Source organism: Neopsephotus bourkii, unplaced genomic scaffold, assembly GCF_033783945.1.
Source record: "Neopsephotus bourkii isolate Nb327-2 ecotype Australia unplaced genomic scaffold, CSIRO-AGI_Nbou_v1 NB_940, whole genome shotgun sequence".
NCBI classification, from domain to species: Eukaryota; Metazoa; Chordata; class Aves; order Psittaciformes; family Psittacidae; genus Neopsephotus; species Neopsephotus bourkii.
This window is the reverse complement of record NW_026901434.1, coordinates 1852542-1878744: the sequence shown is the minus strand read 5'-3', so window position 1 is coordinate 1878744 and position 26203 is coordinate 1852542. Positions and strand designations below refer to the sequence as shown.

The 26203-nt window shown below is 37.7% G+C and overlaps 1 protein-coding gene across 40 annotated transcripts in view; it reads right to left on the bottom strand.

Annotated features, from left to right (window-relative positions):
* Window positions 1-26203, bottom strand: part of RBFOX1 (RNA binding fox-1 homolog 1) — a 1299775-nt gene that overhangs the window by 227871 nt on the left and 1045701 nt on the right. For 7 of the 40 annotated variants that reach the window (XM_061358267.1, XM_061358270.1, XM_061358282.1 and 4 more), the window contains 2 exons: window positions 25776-25930; window positions 21931-22151 (listed from right to left, as the gene is read on the bottom strand). The exons of 31 other annotated variants lie outside the window; for them this stretch is intronic. In XM_061358267.1, the coding sequence (XP_061214251.1) occupies window positions 21931-22017 (87 nt within the window). In that variant the 5' untranslated portion in view covers window positions 22018-22151; window positions 25776-25930. Of the gene's footprint in view, window positions 1-18142; window positions 18341-21930; window positions 22152-24280; window positions 24306-25775; window positions 25931-26203 lie in introns of those variants that run through there. 2 more of the 40 variants (XM_061358260.1, XM_061358256.1) reach the window with 2 other exon arrangements.

Below are 26203 nucleotides of genomic sequence, written 5' to 3'. Positions count from 1 at the left end.
TTTTCTATTCTGAGCAGGGAAGCTAAAAGCACTGCTCTTCTGTCATTCCTTGACAGTTATAGACTAGTTCTGCACCTTATTAAAGATTAAGGTTTGCCCAGGCACTTTCTTTTGGTCATCTCCTCTCCACAGTCCAGCATTTATTACAAGAGAGCTGGAGATTAGTACTATATATTCTGCCTTGAAAGAACGTCATACCTGAAAATGAGGCCACATAACCAAATGCCACCCAACAATTCAAAAAGTACTCAAGGAAGGAACACAGTATTTCACTTAATTTAATCTTTACAGATAACTATATCCTTTGGGTTACATATATGACTGATTTCTCTTGCACAGATTATTTTTCATGGATTCTAAAAACATAGGGTAAAACTGGTAACATTGCCTTTTTTGATGAAAAACAGATTTCTAGTTTGTTAAAAATATTATGAACATGGTTATGGTAAATTTTATGAGGCCTTATTATGTCTAATCACTTGCTACCTGGTTTTGGTCTGATGCAAGTATGTTACAGCAAAAATTCAGTAGGCCAAGCTGTTACGTAAGAAATACTACTCACTGTGGGACTTCCACAGGACACTGTACCCCAGACTATTCAGCAAAGATCATTATCAACCCTCAGCTTTCTTAGAAGCCATCACGAACAATCATCGCCCACTTTTCAACCTAAAGTGTTAGAAAGTCTATGTGATTCCATGGAACACTTCATACTGTTGTGTAGACCACAGTCTGAAAAACTGTTTTGCAAGATTAGCAATTTTAGGAGCACTGCTAGTTAATTCTAAACTGGAATCCTAAAAATACCCACTGAATATCTACATACTTTTCTAGGCTACCATTTTACTTCCTCTAACTTTGGAAGACATGCTGACAAACCATTACAAAATCCCAAATGGCAAAAATTGTAAATAAATATAAACTTGTTCCATTGCAGAGAGCTAGAAATGGAGAAATAAAATTTTAACATGGGTTATGGTGGTTTAATTTAAAAAAAAACATTTTGTTTGATAACAGATTGAAAATATAATTTCCATGCACTTCAAATGGGAACTATTAAGTAGTTCGAAAATCTTTATCTTGAAGCCAACTTTCTCATAAACAAACAAAAACTTACAGAAGGTACTGGAAGGGTTTAGCCTACCTTCCATGGATGCTACCTAAGGCAAAGCATGGCAATCTAAAACTTATTGCAAGGCACAAAATGAAGGCCAGGAATTCTTCTTGCTTAAGGGAGTTCTATTTCTTCAGGTGTTATACAAAGGACTACACTTGGGATCTAAACCAGCAGGATTTCACTGGACTAATGTGTCCATCAGTGACTTATATAATTAGACAATGTCAATTTTAACAAAGGAAATGTATCAGTCAACTCCAAAACACTGAATAGTTGGAAGAAGTACACACACATTTACTTTGACTGTTGTATGCCACGTGTACAGAGCCACCAGCCTTAGGTTTGTGTCATGCTACATTCACAGAATCAACCATTCTGCTAGCTTTCTAAAAAGGAAGATCCATCAGGGTGTCTTCATCTTTAAGAAGTTTTAGGGCTTAGGACCAGCAACCCATGAAGTATCCTGTAGCCCCACAGGTTCCATGAGTTGGGAGCCCTGCAATGTACTGGCCTAAGTGTCACAAGGTGTTTGTTGTGGTGGAAAAGGACCCAAATAGTATGGATCACAGACATAAGTTGGTAATGACACTAAGACAATGGTCTGTTCATTATTAAGATGGAAATTAAGACACTGATACGCTGTCTGCTGAATTATTTACTACTCAACATAAGCATGATAAAATGTTATTAAAGCTTGTGTCCTAGGAGCATGGGAAGTTCATTTATTGGTAGGATATATACACCAAAACAGATCCAAGAGAGTTTCTTGAAAATTAGTGCATAATTAGCATCAGAATCTTTTTTCATTACACTTTTCCTCAGAGAAACAAATCAATATAGGCCTTTCCCAGCTAGCAATTTGATGTAGGTTTCCAGTAAAGCATTTGACTAAGTATTTCAAGCCAATTAAAGACAACACTGTAAAAATAACTAGTGATTGTGGCATCCTGGGGTGAGGCGCAAGAAAGTTAAACACAGAAAGAAAAGCAAAGGAGAGAAGACTATTCCACAGTTGTAAAACAATTATTTGCTATTGATGTAGAAATATCATTATTCTCAGTACGAGTCAAAATGCATTAGCACTCCATCTGCCAATGCTGCAGCAACCATTTTTCTCCATTTCTGTTTGACCTCAAGCCTTTTATGCATAAATGTCAGGGCTCTTTACAATTAATCATGTCTACCACAGACTAATTGTGGACAACAGTAGTGCAATTAACACAAATTTGCTTCAAATATTCATGAACATTCAAAAAGCATTCATTGACACGAGTGTTAGTTACCTAACCACAAAATCTAACAATTCTTTTCATTCCTCTTTTCAAGCAGTCTCTGCATTAGGAAGCCAAGCACACCATCAAGGGTCAGAGCAAGATGGAAAAATATTCTACCAGTTCCTAAAATATGATTGCTTCTGTGTTATTTGCTACACATAAATGCTAGGAGGAAACAAGTGAAATAAATACAAGAACTATTCCTCTTTTAATCTTCAGAGTAGGGTAATCCAGTGAATCTAAAATTAATGAAACATTTTGTCTAATAAAAAAAAAATTCCATCATTCTGCCTCAGCATTTTTTAAATTATTATTATTTCTAGTCCTGATTAAAAAAAAAAAAAAGTCTTTATAAATTAAGAAACAAGCAGACCTGCATTGGTTTTCTTGATTCATTCTTAATACCATGCCTGGCGTTTTATTTGTATCTCACTAAGAAACTAATGGCAGAAGTATCTCTAACTATAGAAAGGTATTTCTAAGTCCTGACCTAAACACAGCAGATGTAATAAACATTCAAAAAAATATTTATTTTTAATACATGCTTTACATTAAAGAATTTCTTGGACAGTTGTGCTATATCTAATCAGGCCCCATGGCAAATATTCACTAACCCTCACAGGAATGAACTATTCTCACTTCAAACAATTGTTACAGTTTGAATCCAATTGACTCTAGACAAAAGTACTGAGATAATCAGCATATTAAAGCCAACACTATAACCATATGTTAATTATGTAAATGATTCATTTTAATCAGCTAGAACCATGTAAAGAGTTACAAGGAATGCAAATGTAGGGAGTTATTAAAAATCTCATTATTATTCATCTTGGTTCCATGCGTGAATGTATCCATCCAAACAGATGAATTAATAGTTAGATGAAAGAGCTAGAGGGGAAGTCTGTGGGAAACCATCTGTCTTGCTTTGTATCCCTCCCAGGCTTCAACCATGCTGCAACGGCTACATGAAGAAGCCTGAGACCGTCTACACAGCACCTCAACAAGAAGTCAATGCTTCTACAGCAAATTTAGAAAAATCTCAACACTTCTCATCCATTCCCAAACTGATACCCTCAGTAGGTACAGGAGATGGAAAAGGAAACCTGAATAGTAAGTTCAGATGAACTGCTGCAGGAGTATGATCCATGCAGAGCTAAGACACATAGCAAGTATCAACTTATGCAAAGGTTCTGGAGTATTTTAAAGACGCATAAAGAAAGCCCTCTTACAATTACCAGCTAGGTGTTAACAACTATTCAGTAGCTACCTTGACTGGACCCATAGTAGTATCTAATACAATAGTTGTTTCTATGAAGAAAAGTAAGGGTTGAATGCCATCTTCATGCCCAAATGCAGCACAATTTTGTCAGAGCTCTAGATACGGTGCAACACCATGTCTACTGTATAAGCAAATAAGGATTAGCTGGAAAAGCAGCGTGTAAAGCCACAGAAGGAATGAAAGGGTTGGTATGTTTAATACAAGTACACATACATTATAGTAAATCCACCCTGCAATTCTTCATAAATCTTAGGTAGCATCTTATTTAAAATTGAAGATAAAATTTACTTTTTAAAGCCTTGGTTAAAGCCAGCTTCCACTATGCTGCAGACAAAACTAAAACTCCATAAACAAAATGTACAAAGAATGAACTAAACACTTTAATTGTATTACAACATTTAAAAATACATCCTTTCCCAATAAATTATTTTCATTCTAATAGAGTTAACAAAAACTGTTTTTAAAATGTTTGTCAGTTTTCAGACTCTTTATAAAGCTTTGTTCTTCATACTCTAATTCTTTCATGTTTTCCTGCCTGATGTCTCCTAATGCAGTTTCACTGGAATCATTCTATTTTTGATCTTTAATCCCTTTATATGTTTTTTTCTTTGCTAACTCTTGCATGCCTTTGTAGTTTCTGTAATTGGGTCTTTGCACCATTTTAGCAGGGTTTAGCACTGCGCAGCTTGTCAAATTTAAGTAGAAGTGAGAATAATAACTAGTATAATAAATAAGCAAATAAATTCAAGTATCACCAGCCTAAAATGAATGTTTGCCACAAAAAATGTAAGCAGCAATTCTGCCCATTCTGCAAAGGCTGATGAAGCTTTTATCCATTTTGTAATGCAGGAAAAAAAAGTGCAATTGCACAGAAAGTACTTTGGATCTCTAAAAATTTATTAATAATGGCTACACATTTGCAGTGAAACAAGGCTTCATTAATTTTTTCTAGAGGTGCCTGTGTAAATTCAACTTAGAGAAAAGTGCTTGACAGCTCTGCAACTACTGACTGACATTCTTCAGCAAAGCTTCACCGAGTACAGAGCATAAATTAAGCCCATCCTGGTGATAATAAAAACCACAAGTGAAAGAAAGAGTATGACTACCTCAAATGAAATGAACTGGTAATTTTTAAGTAAAGTGAAGTGAAGAAAATTAAGTGAACTGGTAATTTTAAAGCAAAGCTTTGCTAATCTTAAAACACTGTAAACTCTATCAAGAAATTTCAGTACAAACTTTAAGCGTCCAGTACTTATTACCTTTACAGACATTTTATCTTTTTTTCTGTTTCCTGCTTATCTTTACAGTCACAAAAATGTTTATATAAAATGACTCATAATCTAGAAACAACCTTAAAAAACAGTGCTGCATTCCCACAAGTTCACAGAATTTGAAACTACACAAGTCCTTTGTACAAGACTCCCAAAGAATGTCACTGATGAGGTATTTTAATTGTATAATGTATACAACTACCTCAAAATCTGTCCCTGAAAGGGTGAAACCAGCCGTGACAAGTTTCATGAAATGAAAATACATGATCCGTGTTAGGCTACAGGAAAAAGAGATCCCTCCTTACATGCTCCAGACAGAAACCTTTCTCATACAATTAATTAAATAGGCATGCATCCTTGGATATACACATGAGACAAAGGACAAAGCATATTATTAAGGAAACTGAAAGGAGTTTCCAACCTTACACTCATGATTCTGTCCACATTACAAGGATCACTTCCTATTTATGCAGGCATTGATGAATAAACCAGAGGACAGGGGAGAATGGTAAATCAGAGTGGAAAAAAGAAACTGAAGAAAAATGACATTGATAATATGATAGCTTTAATTTACTAACATCTTGTTTATCATTATGAAACATAAGGAGAAGAAAGCATAACCTTATTATTATATTCCCCTCTGTTCTTCCATGATACAAATGGAAAATTATGTATGAACTCTATAAATATTTCTTTAAAAGATGATTTATTATCCGTATTTTGTGAGTCATAAAGGCACTCTTTCATCTTTATATATTTCTTAACACATCTGACCTTTTACAAAGCTCTTCCCAGTGCTCATCGGTAAGAGGGGAGAAAGCTCTTGTTATTCTGAGATTACATAGTAAATTCCACAAGAACAAGACTTGGCAATGGTTATCTGGAGGCCCTCAAGAAGGGCTATGAGATTCCACCCCACTTCCTGCACTCACAAAGCCACTGATTTTCTAATGGTTTCTATGTTAACACTCTCATAAGTAACTGAGAAAAAGAAAAAAAAAAGCAAGTCAGGGCAAGAAGATACCTAAAAGCAGAAATGGGGTACATGTGGGGCTTTTTGAGTCACTTTATACAAAGTGATAAAAATTAAAACTGGCAAATAAACCCCACTTTACTAAGGCTCATTTTATTTCACTTTATTTCTCTGTTTTTTGTTTTCCCATGACCCCTTATCTGCCTTTTCCTGAACACAGATTGTTCTTGATCCATGACTCAGAGTTTCAGATCCTATCATCAATATTAACATCAGGAGAGAAAACCTGAGAAAATGTGATTATATTTACTGAATGCCAGAATCTTAATTCAGGAAGGCACTTCAGTATGTACTTCACTGTAATTTCAGTGCCTTATTGAACAGGACTGTTCCTAAACACATGCCAAGATGCCTCTTTTTACTGGAGGCTGTCAAATAAAATATGGATTAATTATGATTTGCAATGTGTGGATTTACAGCACTGTGGCTTTAAAAGACCTGTGTATTCATGCATTGTATTTTGTCACCTATCTTTACAAACTTTACCAAAAAAGAGAAATAGTTAAGATAATTCTTTGAAATACAGTGATGATTATCAAGAGAAAATTAAATGCAAGTAACACAGTGTTAGTATAGATGCATTTTGTTTACTGATATGCCATTAATATAACCAGTTATTGCTACCAATAATACACATATGTGCCACTACCCCCATTGAGGTTTTTTGCTTAAGAGAAGACCATGCTGTTCTTGTATCTAAATAGTCTGTGGCTATTCTGCTGTGATTTCCTTAGTGGTGTCCACTCAAACAGTGGGTTTAAGAGAAAGTGATCTTGAGCTCGTGCTGAAGCCATTAAGTATCTCCTGTGTTAATGTAAATGCCATACAGTAAAAAGAAGCTTCGTCACACATTTTTGTAGTAACAAGGGTTAGGGTATTGTGACACCAATGTAAATAAACAAACCCAGATGGAAGCATGTGGTGCTCCTTTCTTTGGACATTCAGAGGCACAGACCACATGTTCTGACAGTACCATGTACAGAAACTCATAGTGCCACACATATGGCAGCACCTCAAAATTAAGCCTCAGTTGAGTTGCTGATGAAGAAAGGATATGCAAAAAATCAGTAAAGAGCTAACTAACCTGTGCTTTAAATGTGTTCTTCCTACTTCATGAAATTTGACAGCCGAAAAAAGGAACTGCAGACAAGGCTTCAGAGTGCTGATTATTTAAAGAGATTACTTTACAAATGTCACTCTTTGCAAACGCATAGGCAACATGATTGCTGTTTCTTTCACCACAGTATCAGAAATAGACTCAATAAATGGGATGTTTCAAAAAATCCAAACATTTATGAATCGTTTGAACCTACTACACTGTGTCTTGTTTACTGCTGCTCTAGGAAGCTTTTCTTAAAGTAACGTGTTAAATCTCAGAGGGATTATCCTGAAATGAAATTTTTAATAACAGCAAAATAAACTCATCCTTCACAGTACTGTGTCTCATGACTTACTGTTAACTCTCACCTCTCCTCCCCACTGTACATCTGTATCTTATTATCTCCTACTCCAGCCTCAGGTCTCTGAAGGAAAGTTATGCTTCATACGTGTTATTCTCAAAAAGAGAAATTACATACCTAAGTAATTCTGTGGATCTAAAAATCTTACCCATAATGTCTTGCAACTGTAGGAGGCTAAGGAAAACTCTAGAAAGACAGACTGCAGGTATGAGGATCGCACTACCACAAGAGGAGGTGGCGGAGGTTGAAATCATTGTCTTTCAAAATCAAGTAGATAATGGCCCACTATGAAAAGGGTGGAAAGAATGCATTTTCTATGTCCACTCTATATGAAACAACATTGGGAGGTCAAATTCCAAAATGAAAGACTTAACTCAGACATTAGGCAAAAAAACATCTGTCCTGCAAGTGTAAAATACCTGGCAAGGTTAAAGACCCTGTCATTCAAGATCTTAAGAACAGGCTCAACAAGTATCTGTCAGGAACGATGCAGGCCTTCAGGTAGAGAACTAGATTATATGATCCCACAAGGTGCCATGCTTCCCTATTTTTCTCCATCTCTTCTAGGAGTGGAACGCTTCAAGAGCTTCCTCTTTTGTTTGTAGGTATTTTGCGTTTTCCGTCTTACCAAAAAAAAAACACAAGCCAGCAGGAACCAGTGGCTAAAAGTGGAAATAAAGAGAAATAGTGCTTTGCCAAGTCCTAACTGCAAGGGTAAACAAATATTTAAACAGTTCAGTAGGGTATTAGTGAAATTGATGGAAGCAAAATTACCTGGATGTTTAAAACAAGATTAAATTTCTTCCAAAAAGACTACTTTAAGCCAGTCTAGTCTCTGAGAGGAATACTGTAGCATGTATATTCAAGAGGACAGGCTGAATCATCATAAAGATCCTTCCTGGCTTGAGCATCTTTGAATCTGAATCGGAAATCCCTCTTCACAGCAAGAAACATTTTTTAGATAAATGTATACATTTACATTGTGATCCCCAAAATAATTAAATAAATAAAGACAACAACAACAACAAAGGTTTTGTTCCATTATAGAAATGATTTTCGTCAAAGACTGTGAAATCAATTTTTAACAAAAATGTCCTGAGACAGGGAGAGAAAAAGAACCATTACCGGTTCAATTTGATTTTTCTATTTCTGCAGTAGGTATGATGTATTCAAAGTCTCATGTTCTGTCAGAGAACAAAAGCTAACTATTAAAGTCACAAACTACAGACACTGGTTTTTGCTTCAAAAAGGTGTGGAGGGTAATTAACACCAACTACTTTGTCTAATTCTTGAATCATAGCTGCTCTGTAACAAACAAATAACCCCCTTCCTCCAAACCAGTAAGTTTTACCTAAATTTATAATTTTTATCCTTCCCTCCAAAGAAACACACTGCTTCAGCAGAATTACATATGCATACAGAACGAAGTAGTAAATATAACAAATATGAACAATGAAACAGTATCAGTACACAGTATATCCAGAGATGAGTTAATTCTTTAGCTTTGGTCGTTAGGTTAAGAAGCTAGTAGTAAAACAGATGGCATTTTAGACAGTACATTTGAGAATCACCTCATGAGCTAACAGCCACCATCCTCAAGAAATTCCACAAATACTTTTAATGCTTGCTAGTACACAGTGTTCCCTAAAAACATGTCTTGGATCTGTTTCTGAAGGTGTCTGATTCCAACTCAATCTATTTTTATGATGTGGATGCTGCATCGTATTTTTTTGCAATGGAACTGAAGAATGATACTCAGAAGGTAATTTTAATTAATAAAATAAATAAAAGGTTATGCCATTCTACTAACACAGAAGTGTTTCAAATTATAAAAAAATATAAAACATTATTAAAGAAACAAGGCGAGAGAAATAATAGAGTCACATAGAATACAGAAAGTGAGAAATGTGAGGTAGAAACTGTGATGTTATAGCAGTCACATAATGGTACCAAGAAAATGAAGCACTAAGCAGATAATTTGCTGTGTCAGAAAAGTGGTGATCAGAAACAGAACAAAAGCAACCAAATAAAAATAGTTAACCTATGAAACAGAGGCTTAAAAAATTACATAGTCTTGGCTCTGACCCAGAACTACTTTCAAGTATTTCAGGTACTTGAACTTGACTTCTGAAGCTCAGGGGAGGAAAAGACCTACAGTGGATTCACCTGACAAACAGTAGTATCTTGAAATAACCTCTCCCATGCTATATAAGATTCACTGGGGTACCTCTTCCCTTCCTAATCTTCCATTTCTTATTAGAACCAAAATATTAAAAATACCGTTTCTCACCTTTTTACTATTATTCTGCTAGAGAAAGGCTTTCATTAAAAAATTACTTTGTGCAGTTCTGTAAGAATCAACCAATAATAATGCAGAAGGTAAATTAGCAGACAGAAACCTTCGACCAGGAACATACTAACATCAAGATGACCACAGAACAGCACATAAAAAGTACATTTCAGACACTTAAGCAAGACAGTGCTTCTCATGGCCCAGTACAAGAAATAAACCAGAAATAGCCACCACATAAGTTAACATGCATAGAATCACCTTTAGGTGCATGTAAAGGCCTAAAAGGCCACCTAGCAATGTTCTAAGTACTCCTCAGAAATCCACCAGTTCCAGAGAGCTAACAAAGAGATGCTTAAGACATTAAGACCTAGGAACAAAGCGTATTCAGAAAACCAGAAAAACCTCACTATCATGCCTTTATGAAATACAGGCAATTATATATCATCATTTGCACAGGAGACTGCTCTCCATTTCTGCCATGAGTAAAGGTAACAGGAGATGCAAAACGCTACTTACATCCATCTGAAGAGGAATTTAATAAAGACATTGTGAGAGACCGATCTGAAATCAGAGTCCACTGTCCACTCTCAAAGACTGGTATGAGAATCTGAGCTCAGATGTGAAGCTGAGATGGAATTCCACCAACCACTGTTTCAGAGGGGTGGGAGGAGTTAAGACTCCATTGTCCAGTGTCTGAGAGGAGCTGAACTGGTACTCCATCCACTGCCTTAGGGATGAGTGGGAAACAGCTAAGACTCTTCTGCCCATTATTGCAAGGATTGCTAGGACGAATTGCTGCCCATTATCCCAAGAATTACTGCAGACGGGCAGTTGAAGAGCTGGCTGTGAGCTCTTCAACTCACCAGGGAAACTGGTCCACCAGGAACATGTAATACCTAAAGAACAGAGGTACTCCTCCCAACTCATTATAAAAGGAAGAAAAGGTAATCACCAGGGAGGCCACCCCCATGAGGACACTCTCCACCAATGACTACTGAGGACCCTGAGGGACAACCTAAAAGGGGCATTGCCACGTGGACAACTCCAGAAGGACAACTCCACAAGGACACCTACGTCCAGCAACTACTACAGACTCTTGGGGGACACTCTGCTCCAATACTGACTGTGAACCCTGAAGGACTCTCACCACCTCTGACAACAAAGATGGATCCCGAGGACACTGATGGATCCACAGTGGTCACTATCTCTCTTTCTCTCTGCACCCCGAATTCTTGCTTCATTTCCATCCTTCTTTCCAAACTGTCCTATTGCTATTTCCTTTATTACAATAATTTCCCTTTCTTATCATAACTGTCTTTTCATAATAAACTAACTGATCAATTATGGTACTTGACCTCACTTGCACCTAATTTCACTGTTGGGACCATGAACCAAACAGGGTCTGACACTGGGGTTTTCTCCAATAGAACCGTGACAGAAATTATGTGGAGAACTAAGGCCAGAGAAAAATAGGGAATTAGTATTTGCAGAATTGTGTCTCACTACAGAAAAGTAAGTCTAGACTAACACAGGTTTTAGAGTTCTCTTGCATATATCCTGCACCTGCGTCGGAGCAATCCCAGGCACACCTACAGGCTGGGCAAAGAAGAGATTCAGAGCAGCCCTGTGGAGAAGGACTTGGGGGTGTTGGTTGATGAGAAAATGAACATGAGTCAGCTTCAATGTGCGCTCGCAGCCCAGAAAGCCAACCGTATCTTGGGATACATCAAAAGGAGCATGACCAGCAGGTCAAAGGAGGTGACCCTGACCCTCTGCTCTTGTGAGACCTCACTTGGAGTACTGTGTAGACTTCTGGTGTCCCCAACATAAAAAGGACATGGAACTGTTAAAGGAAGTCCAGAGGAGGGCCATAAGGATGATCAGGGGACTGGAGCACCTCCCGTATGAAGACAGGCTGAGAAAGTTGGGGATGTTCAGCCTGAAGAACAGAAGGCTGCGTGGAGACCTCATAGCAGCCTTCCAGTATCTGAAGTGGGCCTATAAGGATGCTGGGGAGAGACACTTCATTAGGGACTGTACTGATAGGATAAGGGGTAACAGGTTAAAACTTAAACAGGGGAAGTTTAGATTGGATATAAGGAAGAAGTTCTTTACTTTAAGGGTGGTGAGGCATGGGAATGGGTTGTCCAGGTAAGTTGTGAATGCTCCATCCCTGGCAGTATTTAAGTCTTGTGCAGAGTCTTGTGCAGCATGGTTTAGTGCGTGATGCCCTGCCCATGGCCGGGGGGGTTGGACAATCTTAATGTCCTTTCCAACCCTAACTATTCTACGATTTTAGCGAAAAGACTGATTGCCAGGGACTTACAGATTCCTTTTACAAACTTGGCACAGTCTTTCATGTTATTAAAAGAAAGAAGCATTACACAACAGAAAAGCCATTCCACACCCCCCCCCCCCCCCCCCGCCAAAAGAAGACTGATATGAAATACGCAGTGACATTTTTGGGTCAACACAATCTCATCGCGTCTGTGTCATATTCTGATGCAAGGAAAACAGTCAATCACTACTGAGCTACCAGGAAGGCATGCTTTTCCAGAACAGCCAACTACAATGAGTTCAGTTACAATAAAATATCACAAAATATCTGAGCATTTTGTTCTAACCATCTTTTTTAATAGTAGATGTTATCATATTGGAAATGACAAATCCCACTTTCTGCATAATCATGTCATACATGATTTTAAAAGTCTGAAGGTCTACAGTGCTCTTCTCCCTTTGCTACCAGCATACCACCTCTGAATTCTCATATCTCAGACATAATATGCAAAAAAGAGGAAAATATATCCCTGTAGTCATCATAAAGCTGATTACAGTGACAATTAGACTGAACGCGGAACATTACAAGTCATGATATCACAAGCTTTTTAAGTCAGTTGGCAGCATAATACCAAATGCCACTCAGAAATCAGATTTCAAGTGTTAGCATCCCTGAAATGCATATGAAATGGATTGAAAGTTTCTCTTAAAGGTAAAGTTTACAGCACAGTGCATTGCAGCACAGACTCGGAGCTGTCAGTCAGGTCTCCTATGTTTTTCACACAGTGACTCTCAAAAATCTATTGCAGATAAAAGTTCATGTAAACTGCCTTCTTTCCAAATCTGTGCTTCCCTATCGGGAACATATTCAGCAGACTTGGCTTACTGTACAGGATGTATATACTGGGCTTAATTGTGCCTAACTATTGCCTTGGCCAGGGGAAGGCATTTTCAGATGGGAAATGTGTACAAACATCTGTTACATTTCCCTATGCCTGACTTTAACTGTGCCTTCATGAAGGAAGGCATAAAAAAATCAAAGTACTAATTTCTGCAGCAAAACGACCCTGTACTCACTTCAGTCAATCCAGCACAGTATGTCAGTAAAGAATGGTACTTTGAGAATACTGCAATGGATTTATTTCATTTGCTATAATAGCAGTATTCAAAAGGCTTGAATGTGTTTTAACAATTTATGTCTACAAAATAAGTCACCACAGAAGCCTGCAAAGACAAGTTTCCCAGTGCACACTGACCAATGCTATAATGAAACCAATCCACCTATTTATTTTCTTACAGAATGATTAGTTTTGAAAAACTGCTTTGAGTCATGAACAATTAACCTTTGGAAGTATTTAGAAGTAAATTCTTACAGACAATACTTGCCTTTGTTTTATATTTAAGATTCTGAATGACTAAACAGAAGTGGAGCTACCCAGAGTCATTTCTGCAAATGAGGATTTTACTTTTTTTTTTAATGAATGGCAAACAAAAGAACAGATTTGATAGGGGAAAATCAAGTAGGAAGAACAACTTGACAAAGACTGCCTCATCTTTTAAGAACTGGACATAACACTAGCTGCGGTGTTCCAGGCCACCTTAAACCCTTTTCAGTTACTGGATCCAACTAGTGGTAACTGCTAGATCCCTCCTCATTATATTTAGGTAGTAAAAAGTGAGATGGGTACTTGTGTCTTAAATGGAAAGAGAAGACACAGAGAACATGGAAGCTAGATTTTTAAATTTTATGAGTTGGTCATAGACAGGTTAAAATATTTTCAAGACTTCACGTTTGCTTTATTCTTGTTTTAGACATAAGGCCAGAAAAACAAAAAAATATTTCAAACAGTGATTTTCAGAGCAATTCCAAGTCAAAGAGAAAAAGAACCTAATAAATGTGAGCTTATTTCATTAAAAACAGTCTTTTGTGTATTTTTCAAAATATAAAAAATTGATCTCCAGTATTTTTGCACAGACAAGATCTAATGCATCAGAGAAAAGAAAGAAAAAATACTAAAAAGCTTGTCTATCTAAACCTACTTTCCTAAAACTAAAACTCTGTACACATAAAATACATACCCAACACTTGAAGAATAAGGAACCATTTTGCATGGAGTTATATATGGCATCAAACTTCTTTTCAGATAACTGAAGCAGGTCCTATCTTAAGCACTCAGTTCAGCGTCCAACTGAGTCCAATCACCAGAGCCATGCTTATGGACAAAAGCTATCTCTAGAGAGTAAGGAAGGAATTCTCAGACTTACTAATTCACTAAAACTCAGCATCACACTGAGGCTAGTCGGGAAAGTGATTCGTTCTGTATCTAGGAGACTATTCACAGATGCAGGAAGACCTGCTTTTCTTTACCTCTAGTCACCTTTTATTTCTCAACTGTATGTCATCTTTCTTGTTTTTGACCAACTACGTGGTTATAAAGTTTAAAAAAAGCCTGACAGTGGTGGTGTTTTTTGTGTTTAGTTGGGATTTTTTGTGGTTTTTTTAACTTCTCAAACCACTCTTTGGAATTCTCAGCTATGTTTAGGTTCTGATTTAATATAATTCTAAGGTGTTTCTCTAGGATGCAAGACAACTAAAACACTTGGTAACTCCCATTTTTCCTCTTGTTCTCAAGTGTTGGCATGATTTGTTCTCAAAGTGTTTGAAACATGCTTGTATGTAGTACCACTGTCAGTGAAGATAAAGACAGCTGATGCATACCTGCACAGCTGCTGTTAACCTTCATTTTATATTTAAGATACTGTATTTGCATTTTGCCAGCCACTTTCTTCCCTGGGTTACATGGGTCACAGTTTACATGTCTTAAGATGGTTGGAGATGTTTCCCACAGCATTCTCCTGGAGAAACTGGCTGCTCATGGACAGGTGTGCTCTTCACTGGGTTAAAAAATGGCCAAATCCCAAGAGTGGTGGTGAATGTAGTTAAATCCATTTGGTGGCAGGTCACATGAACCATTCCCCAGAGCTCAGTATGAGGGCCAGCTCTGTTTAGTATCTTTATTAATGATCTGGAATAACAACTGAGTCATCAGTAAGTTTGCAGACACCAAGTTGGGCAGAAGTGTTGATCTGCTGGAGGCTAGGAAGGCTCTACTGCGCCATATGGACAGGCTAGATGGCTGGACTGATGGGATATGGCCAAATGCATGAGATTCAACAAGGCAAAGTGCAAGGTTCTGCACATGGGCCACAACAACCCCATGCAACACTCCAGGCTTGGGGAAGAGTGGCTGGAAAGCTGTCTGTCAAAAAAAGGACCTAGGGGTGCTGAACATGAGCCAGCTTGTGCCCAGGTGGCCAAGAAAGCCAAGAAAGCCAACAGCAGCCTGGCCTGTATCAGCAACAGTGTGGCCAGTGGGACCAGGACAATGATCATGCCCCTGTATTGAGCACTGGTGATGCTGCACCTCAAGTACTGTGTTCAGTTCTGGGCCCTCACTACAGGAGAGACATTGAGGTGCTGGAGTGGGTCTGAAGGCCAACAAAGCTGGTGAAGGGTCTTGAGCACATCTGATAAGGAATGGCTGAGGGAACTGTGGTTGTTTAGTCTGGAGAACATAAGGCTCAAGGGAAAACTTACTGCTCTCTACAACTACCTGAAAATAGGATGGAGAGAGGCTGCTGGTCTCTTCTCCCAAGTAACAAGCGATAGGACAAAAAGGAACGGCGTCAAGTTGTGCCAGGGGAGGTTTAGGTTGGATATTAAGAAAAAATTCTTCACCAGAAGGGTTGTCAAGCAATTGGAACAGGCTACTCAGGGAAGTGGTAGAGTCACCATCCCTGGAGGTATTTAAAAGACATGTAGATGTGGTGCTTAGTGACATGGTTTAGTTATGGGCTCAGCAGTTCTACGTTAACAGTTGGGCTTGATGATCTTGAAAATCTTTTCCAAACTAAATGATTCTATGATTTCCACAGGTTTAAACATGGATAACTGAAAATTTTTGTACACAAAGTAACACAGACCACATCCATCACCATTACCGCCACCCTGTATCTCCACTTAAAAGGCCTTTTGATACAGAAGGGAGGAAAATTTTGTAACTCTTTGACTGAGAGAAGAAACTTGAGATATACTCAAGAATAGAACAAAATAGACACGCAAATGAAAAGCGATTGCACTAGTAAAACATGTTAGTCCTCCACTCATGAAGCACTGGGAGTATAGTACTACTAATAGGAAACCCTTAACCCTTGCTAAGAGAGAGCACCACAATCAGGCCAGAATAAATCAGCATCTAAGGTAAGTCATATACTTACTGCATTTCAAATAGGCAATTCAGGCTATATATATTAACAGAAATTATGCACTGCATTCAACTAGATCATAATCGAAAACACAACCAAAATAACTCTACACCACTTCAGGCAACATGGGAAGAATTAAAACCTCTCATCATTTCTATTTAAAATCCAGTATTCAAACAAAAATTTCTAAATTACAAAAGGTTTTTTAATGTAAGGTCACACAACATATCCATGACATTTTCCAAAACTAGATTACCAGGAAGTAACCATGAATTTGCTTAACACAGTAGCATCTATAAGTGTTCTGAATGTATTCACTGCTAGCACTTCCCAGTACAGCACTAAAATAAGGATTTTACAGACGGGTAAAGATGGAACTGTGAAGAAGTCTGCACCACTACTTTTCACAGCATATTCTAGGCAATTCTCTCAGCCTTAAAATAAAACGGAGCTGTCTCCAGATTACCACTTTTCCAGTTGTCAGTCATACACTGTAGTTAACCAGTTAACTAGTTAACCAGTTAAAGAGAATCAGATGCACAGATATAATTAAAAATATATATATTATATAGAATTTAAGTTCATGAATTATATAGTTACAATCAGCAGTTTATTAAGACAGTTAATCATCAGCCATCTATTTCCTACTTTTCTTCTACCTCCCCTTTTCCACCACACAAATAAATCAGCAAATGAAAGGAGAAGAAAAGGGTTTAACTTAGCTGGGTGAAGTCTAACAACGAACATGAGCTTAAACTCTCAGAACTCTTAAAGCTTTTTTGGTGACCATGCTAAAATAAAAGCATACTTTAAAAAATACTAACCATATTCAAAAACACTACCCATCTTTTTATTTCTGAAATTTAAGTAGCTCATTTTGTATTACCTAGAACTATCTATTTAGAGTTTTCCATTAGTTTACCAAAAATTCTAAGTAATTTCAACTTCGATAATTTTCATAGTAATGCATGTGAACTATTCTTTCTCTGCTAAATGGAAATCAAGCCACGTGAACCAGCCATGTAATACTTCAGCAACAAGCACTAGATAATGGATATGACATTTGTGTTTTTAAAATATTTTATCATAATCCTTATACTCCATATATCCAGAGTAAGTGCAAAGAATTTATATACCTAAGCCACTCAGAGACCTCATAGCAGCCTTCCAGTACCTGAAGAGGGCATATAGGGATGCTGGGGATGGACTCTTCATTAGGGACTGTAGTGGTAGGACAAGGGGTAATGGGTTAAAACTTAAACAGGGGAAGCTTAGATTGGATATAAGGAGGAAATTCTTTCCTGTTAGGGTAGTGAGGCACTGGAATAGGTTGTCCAGGGAGGTTGTGAATGCTCCATCCCTGGCAGTGTTCAAGGCTAGGTTGGACAAGGCCTTGGGTAATATGGTTTAGGGTGAGGTGTCCCTGCCCACGGCAGGGGGGTTGGAACTTGACGATCTTAAGGTCCTTTCCAACCCTAACTATTATATGATTCTATGATTCTATGATTCTAAATATGAAGCTAATATGGAGACATTTAACTTATTATCCTACACAACATATTACTCTTAGGAAATATTAAAGTTTTCTTGCTGCTGCACTTTAATGATAGCTTCCTTTCACTTGTTTACTGTAAAGATGTGTAAAATGGTGTAGTAGCACACAGCCACAATTCTGGGCAACAGGACAAGGGTCCCATACCCTGGCCACTGCAGATGGATTTTTTTGACGTCACACCCTACCAACTTCTCATCGGGACATAAGGGCTCTCTCATGGGAATCAAATGACAAAACTGGGCTATGAACCAAGGGCAGGATAAGAAGCCTTTCACTAGATCGCCACCTAATCCTCTATGACATTTTTCTTAACTCACCTGCCAGAAGAAACAGCGTGATGGTTTTGACACCAAGGAAGCCTTGCTGCCCACAAAGGAGGCCTTGCTGCACACAGCACATGCAGTTGCTGGACTGCAGTACCTGCCTTGGTCCTCATGGAAGCGTAATTGTGACAGCCTGCTAAGCCACCAGCACATCTTTTGCGAAAAGTCAGAAAACATGTCTCCACCCACGAGGCATAATGCTATTTATGCATCATTTGTACTTTCATGTGATCTTTTCCTCCTACAGTTTCACCCAGAAGGAAGAAGGGAGAAGATATTTTATTTCTCTTATAAAAAAAACTGTTAAGAAATCACAGGCAATAATAACGCCATCATTCTAATAAGTTTTTTGAAGGTGTATTTGTTTATTGGAAAATAAAACTAAGTTTGCAAACATACTGAATATAATTTGATACATTTTGACATATCTGTAACTCTGAACAGCTACCTCCTCTCTCTTCAGGAACACATGCATTCCATTTTTCATAATCTCTCTGAAATGTATTGTCCAGGGTTCAGCTGTAGCAGTCATTTTGCTCATTCTCAGTAGCTGGTGCAGTGCTGTGGTTTCAACTTTGCCCCAAGAACAACGCTGATGACACACCAATGTTTCTAGTTCTTTCTAAGTAGTATTTACTCTCATTAAGGACTTTTTCAGTCTCATGCTCTGCCAGTGAGGAGGGACATAGGAAGCTGAGAGGAAGCAGAGACAGGACACCTGCCCCAAACTAGCCAAAGGGGTATTCCATACCACAGCACATCATGCCCAGTATATAAACTGGGGGAAATTACATTACCTGGAAGGCCCAGATCACTGCTCGAGTCTGGCTGGGTATCGGTTGGCAAGTGGTAAGCAATTGTATTGTTCATCACTTGTGTTTATTGTTTTCTTTTCCCCTCTTAGTTTTATATTCTCTTCCCTTGTTATTTCCCTTATTATTATTACTGGTGGCAGCAGTAGTGATTTGTGTTATGCCTTAGTTACTGGACTGTTCTTATCTCAACCTGTGGGAATTACATTCTTTTGATTCTCCTCCCCATCCCTCTGGGAGCACAGAAGACTGCGGGGGGGGTGGGGAGGGTAAGAGAGAGTTCAGGGCAGGAAAGCAGGGAGTGAGCAAGCAGCTGCGTGGTTCTGAGTTACCGCTTGGGCTTAAACCACGACACATATGATCTGAGGAAGAGGAATATAAATCTTAGTAATACAGACAATTGGAAAACACACATGGCTGTTTATCTTAAGCATTTCTAGAGATGTATCCACAGTACATGCCCTTTTTTGTGTGTTCTAAGTTTCACACGTTCCAGTACTCTGCAACAAGCAGGTGTGACAAAAGCAATACGAGGAGGTAAGATAGAGTTTGCTGATGGATTTAGGAGGAGAGGCTGGAAAAGGCTGCACATACACAGAATAAAGTAAAATCACATACAGTACTTGAAGGTGTAGAACCCCTGAAGACAAGCAGTCCTCCAGAGAGATCTGAGCTCTCTCCTGCTCAACCATGAAACATAAAACATGGAAAAAAAATAAAAAGTTCCCCACATCCCTGTGTAGTATTCTACGCTGTTCTTATATGCCATCTTGGTGTAAATCCAGTTGGAAATCATGGGGAATCCTTAATCAGAAATACATCTACTTTCTGCAGAAATCCATGCAAATAAATTGCAATCTTGTCTCTTAAAATGTTAAAACTGCCTTGTATTAGAAAATACTTCAGGGTTGTGTCTCTCAACCTGCAACCCAGCAAAAACATTTGCATAGTCAGTTTATCAAGGCATATGTTTGAAGAAAATTTCTATTAAAGTTCTGAACATTATGTAATTACTGCTTACAAGAGGATGATATAAATATGCCTATCTAAGGTCTACTCTTAAGAGACAAAAAATAAGCATTCTAGACCATAAGCTGACTAGATACTGCAAACGCACATAAAAACTTGGGGTGAGAAAGTGGTTAAGCCATTTAATGTTCTAGTTCATCCACTAAGACAGTAACTCAAATCTTTTGTTTCCAAAATGCAATTTTCAGGTATGATATTAGGGAGAGGGAGAGAACAGTCTAGAGAAGTATCCATACAAAGAACACTATTCAACTGTACCTGTAAACACATGAATTTTTTTTGTAGAACAATTCTGATTGCTTGACTATTTTAGACCTATGCTAATGGAGTAGCATAGGCCTAGATACATCTTTCTAATGAAAGAAAAGAAAAAAAGATTGAAATAAGGCATCCTGAATTTTCAAAGGGGCCTTTCTTCTAATCTATCTGCTTGGATAATGCATCCAGAGTGGCATTTTGTAATGACAGCAACTTTCCAACAAATCAATAGTTATTTAATTCCCAACAAGCTCTCGAGTCCATTAAACCTGATTACATTCACCCATTACAGTTGGGTGCAGTTATTTTTCCTACACCGGCACTTAATCTATAACAGGAACTTATGAGAACTTTCAGAAGCAATTTCAACATCAATCAGCATGGAGTGAAAGGCACGATTTGCTTGTAATTATTTATTGGACAGGATGGCACAGGGTCTGACTGAGATCCAGCATCCGACCTTCACCCCCAAATTCTAATGGATATGAAGGCCTGCTTGATGTGTTCAAGTGTGCTGCTGTGTCTCATTGCATAAAAAAGCAGCACCAGCTTTCATATCCCAGAAGACAGTTTTTTGATATTGGATAATGGCCACTGTGCAATGCTATATTTCTATTTTAGACATCTGCATCTAATATTAAGCCTAAAGTGAAGAACACAGATGTTGATTACTGAAGGGACCTATATGGGAAAAAACCCTGTATTCGTGGTGCGATTGCCCCTCTGTCAGCTAACTGTTGTAGTAAAGGAGTATAATGAAAATTTGCCTCTCCTCCACCCTTAATCTGACTGATCACTAGCATGACACAGAAATGCTGTAATATGGGTGCGCATGTCTCATTCCTGCTCATGCACAATATGTAACCACTGCCATTTATAGGGTACACCGTTTTTTTAATTTTGTCAATGTTTGGAAATGGTACTTGAATTCTTTCTTAATGTCTTCTAACATTGTAAATAACATAAACAATAACTTTTTCCTTAATTAGCATCTATACGACCTATTCAAAACCTGAAGTCTAGCGGCAGGTAATTCAGTAGTACCACTTACTGATAAAAATAAAACCAGACAACAGAACATCAACTAAATCTAGTAATTGCCAGTTAATTTCTAAAATACAGAACTCTTGCCCTGAAGCAAAATCTTACACTTTCAGGGATCAAAAGAATTCATATGATTGCATAAATATTCTGTGAAGGTGATAGATTTCTATACACACACACAAAAAAACCCTTTTTTATTCAGTGTGACACATAACATATGAATTAATGCATATTTAACACTATTCATATTTGCTATGCTAAAACACTTAACCTAAACACAAAATGGTAAGTTACTTTGTCTTATGACCTGCCGTGGGAATGCTGACTCCCTCAGAAACCTAGAATGGATAGCAAATCCTCTGCCCTGTGGTCAACCTCGTGAAGCAAAGGCATGAATGTTAAACAGCAGACAAATCAATACAAGCAAATATAGCTCAACTACACCATTTATTCAGCCATGAGAGATGTCAATACACAGATTAGGGTGATCCATCTTTTTGATTTCCTACTGTCTTCTCACTGACTACATGAGAGCTTTTGCCTGTATTAAAAGTGTTTGCTTTCTCAACCATAAAAATTCCAATTATTACTCTAAGTGCACTAGAGTTAAGTTGCTTGTTGGAAGCGGCCTTGCATTACCTGAACAAGTCCAGCGAAGTATGGTGCTGCCGGCAGAATCATTGGCACTCCATATGGATGTAGCAAAACTCCTTGAGACGACAACATGGTTTAAGTGATAGTATTACTCCCACTAAAGCTAAACACATCAATTGAAAGTTAGGGGAAAATCTATATACCAACTTCTTCCAAACTCAGAGCTAGAACCAAATAACTTCTGTCAGGGGCAAAGCCCACATCAGCTGTAAAAAAAAGAAAAAAATTGACGTCAGCAACTCTTAATGTTAAAATTTTCTTCAGAGACAACAGATAGAGACAACAGCTGCAAACCTAACTCTACCAAAAAAGGAAGCTGCTATTTTGGGACCCGCTTAAGTAACATGACTAATCAACTACCCTTTATCACTTCAGATTTTTAAATATTATACACATACAGATTAAACTCTGTACAGATCTACAGATTAGAATTAATTTTCCTATTAGTTCTGGCATAAACATGACAACAGTTAATATTAGAAGCCACTTACAAATAATCAGGCTTATAATGATAGCATAAATAAATGTTTCACGGTATCCATAAGCTGTTAAACACAATGTGAGAGTTTAAACTTAAAGTCTGTTACATTGGATACGTATACCTTTTTTTTTATTTATTCATTTTCTTACTTATTTTGAACATCTGAGCTAACTAATGCAGGTTAACTACTTCTATTAGCGTAAATTATATTTTAATGGCTTTTCTAACCTTTCACATCATCTAAGTTGTTACATTTATCATAACTTTTTAAAAAAATAATTAATTTGACCTTTAGAGTATTTCATATCTGCTCTCCAATTAAACTTACATTCTTAGTAAAAGGGACAAAAGAATGATATTGAGGCTATTTCCCACCTAAACAAAACAGATTAGCTTTTTAATGTACTACTTGCAAGACATTCTCTACAGCTATCATTTTTACTTTATACAAAACAAACTTGGTCAAACACCTGTTTCATGTGGAATGGATCTTCTATTGTACATATGAGTAATGACAAGAATCACAATTGAGCAAGACTTCTTAAATGTAATGAAAAGTTAGGTGCTTGAAACTCCATGTAACAAGTAAAAAAAAAAAAAAAATCTTCTCCTACAGGTTTTGAATAACCAAGGTGCTTCATATAACTAATCTCAAGTACTTGATTTTGTTGCATAATTACTTTTCTGGATAACTAATTGCAGACAAGATCTGATATGCCCTCAGCAAGCTTGAAGACAACACCAAGCTGTGTGGTTCAACTGACACGCTGGAGGGAAGGAATGCCATCCAGAGGGACCTTGACATGCTTGTGAGGTGGGCTGATGCCAATTTCATTAAGTTCAACCAAGTCAAGTGCAAGGTCCTACACCTGGGTTGGGGGAATCCCAGGCACAGATACAGACTGGGCAAAGAAGAAATTCTGCGCAGCCCTGCAGAGGAGGACTTGGGGGTATTGATCAATAAGAAACTTAACATCAGCCAGCTTCAGAGTGCATTCACAGCCGAGGAAGCCAACCGTATCTTGGGATACATCAAAAGGAGCATGACCAGCAGGTCAAAGGAGGTGACCCTGACCCCCTACTCTGCTCTTGTGAGACCTCACTTGGAGTACTGTGTAGACTTCTGGTGTCCCCAACATAAAAAGGACATGGAACTGTTAAAGGAAGTCCAGAGGAGGGCCATAAGGATGATCAGGGGACTGGAGCACCTTTCATATGAAGACAGGCTGAGAAAGTTGGGGATGTTCATGCTGAAGAAGAGAAGGCTGAGTGGAGTCCTCATAGCAGCCTTCCAGTATTTGAAGGGGGCCTATAAGGATGCTGGAGAGGGACACTTCATTAGGAACTGCAGTGATAGGACAAGGGGTAATAGGTTCAGACTTAAACAGGTGGACTTTAGGTTAGATATAAGGAAGAAGTTCTTTCCTGTTAGGGTGGTTAGGCACTGGAATGGGTTGCCCAGGGAAGTCATGACTGCTCCATCCCTGGCAGTATTTAAGGCCAGGTTGCATGGAGTCTTGTGCAACATGGTTTAGTGCGTGATGCCCTGCCCATGGCAGGGGGGTTGGAACTAGATGATCTTAAGGTCCTTTCCAACCCTAACTATTCTGATTCTATGATGTGATACTCAATTATTTAATGTCACATTTTGACCACCTTGAAAGGTTTTCAGTAATCGATTCTCATGTATAAAGGCAGCTGTGTTGCACAATTCAGAAGTCTACCTTAGTAGATGCATGCTGGCCCTCGTTACTACCAGCCTTACATCATTTCTAACTTTAGATGTTGTACTGCGGCTCTTCTGAGAGACTGCCAAAGAGGACAGCAACTGTCACATGATAAAGTGATGGTTACCCAGATCCATCTCCTGTTACAGAACTGATTCACTTCTGTTGGGGATAATGCTGTTCACGCTCTTTATCTGACCATGCTTACTTACTAATAATCACATTTCTTGCTCTTATTAAGGAACAGAACCCTGCAGTTGAATTAAGCACATAGTAGGCTGACAAATCATGGGTTTTACCAAAAGATTTTAATGAATTCCAATACAAGTTATTACTTTCATATAGAAATAGATAAAAAATGGTATGCATGAGAAAGTGACATGCCATTATAATTAATTTTAAAAGTATTTATTTTGTTTAGGAAAAAAGTTAATTTTAATTGTTACCAAAGAGCTGCATTTCAAGAAAGATTTCATTCGGCTAGGAATGGAGATTATAAAATGGATTCTGCAAGCTTTATTCAAATGAATCTAGTAAGACAATTGACACAAATAAGGATTGTCAAATTGCTCTATAAAACAGCCATTTTTTTTTTTTGTTTCAGCATGCATGTATTTGATAAAATGTTAGAAAACCTAAGGAACAGATTAATTTTTGTACAAGGAAGCACAGGCTCAAGGAAAGCTCTTCTGTGATATGTTTTGGGAGAGGCTTTGTTTAACGTTTTCATTAATTATTTTGGCACAAGGCAACATGCTGAAGAATTTTCCTTATGAAATAAAACTGGAGGGTACTGCCAAAACTGACAAGGATAAGAATATTCTACAGAAAGAGTTGCTCAACTTCAAGGACTGCGTTAATAGAAATGTATAAAATTCAATAATACAAAACATAAGATCATGCTTCTAATAACAGAGACTTCAGCTCTAAACTCAGAAGAAAGGCAAGACTTCACTGCATCTGCTTAAGGAATCTGAGCTCCTAATGTGATTCAAATAGAAAAAAGCAAATTATCAGGTTTATTTCTCAATTAATTTCTTAACTTCTTAGAGATACTTCCAGTAGCATATAGTTGTCTTCATCACACTAAAAAAGGGCAAAAAAAACCACCCAGGTCAAATTCAACTACAAGAGCTGCAGACAAAGTAATTTTTGTGTTGTTCAGGGGAATGAAGCTGCTATGTTGTAATAGGAACCTAAGAATGATTTGTTTATCCTAGCAAAACAATCTGTGAACAGGGAAGAAAACAGTAGGAGGAAGAGACTGTTTAATCTAAAGACAATCCTTGCACACTAAAAATTAAGGAAAAACTAGTTAAGAACAGATTTAGACTAAAATTTTTCTCCAAGTTATTTCTTTTTAAGTACTTTGGTGTTGGCTAAGTGAGGGTCTAGAACAGTCTCCCAAGTGAAAAAAAAGACTAGCTTATAAAAAAGTATTTTGTTATGCCAGTAGTAGTGATAGGGTGAACTCAGCAAGTTACAGGAGGACCCTTCCAGTCCTTTGCAAGCAGTATAAACATTGAAGATAATGAAAATACCAAATCTCTAAAAAACATTTAATTTACTACATTGCAGATTGTAATATATAAAAATAAACTTTGAAAGTAAACTGTAGTTACCTGTTTTAATGAAAAGATGCTTTGCTTGCCTCACTATAACAACATGCTTCTAAATGTATAGGTGTATGGCATTCCAAATCCAAGCTCTGACTTTCTGGTTGGGCTCTTTGATGATGTCCCATGTGTGCACCAGCTACCTAAGTTCGCACAAACCTCTGTGAATCAAAACCACAGAAGTACAATACAGCTTTACTTGCATCTCCACCCCATGCCAAATTCTGAAATTACGCCAATGCAACTACATCAGCTTCACCAATTTATACCAATATATTTGTTCTCCCTCCCAGCCACACAAAAAAGAAACTGGTCTTAAGTTTTACACTTTATCGTTAGTTAGCATTAATGGTCACTCCTGCTCTGCAAGAATATACTAAATACATGAAATTTGACCGTGAAGAGTACTGAGGACTCAGAGAATAAGCCAAAAG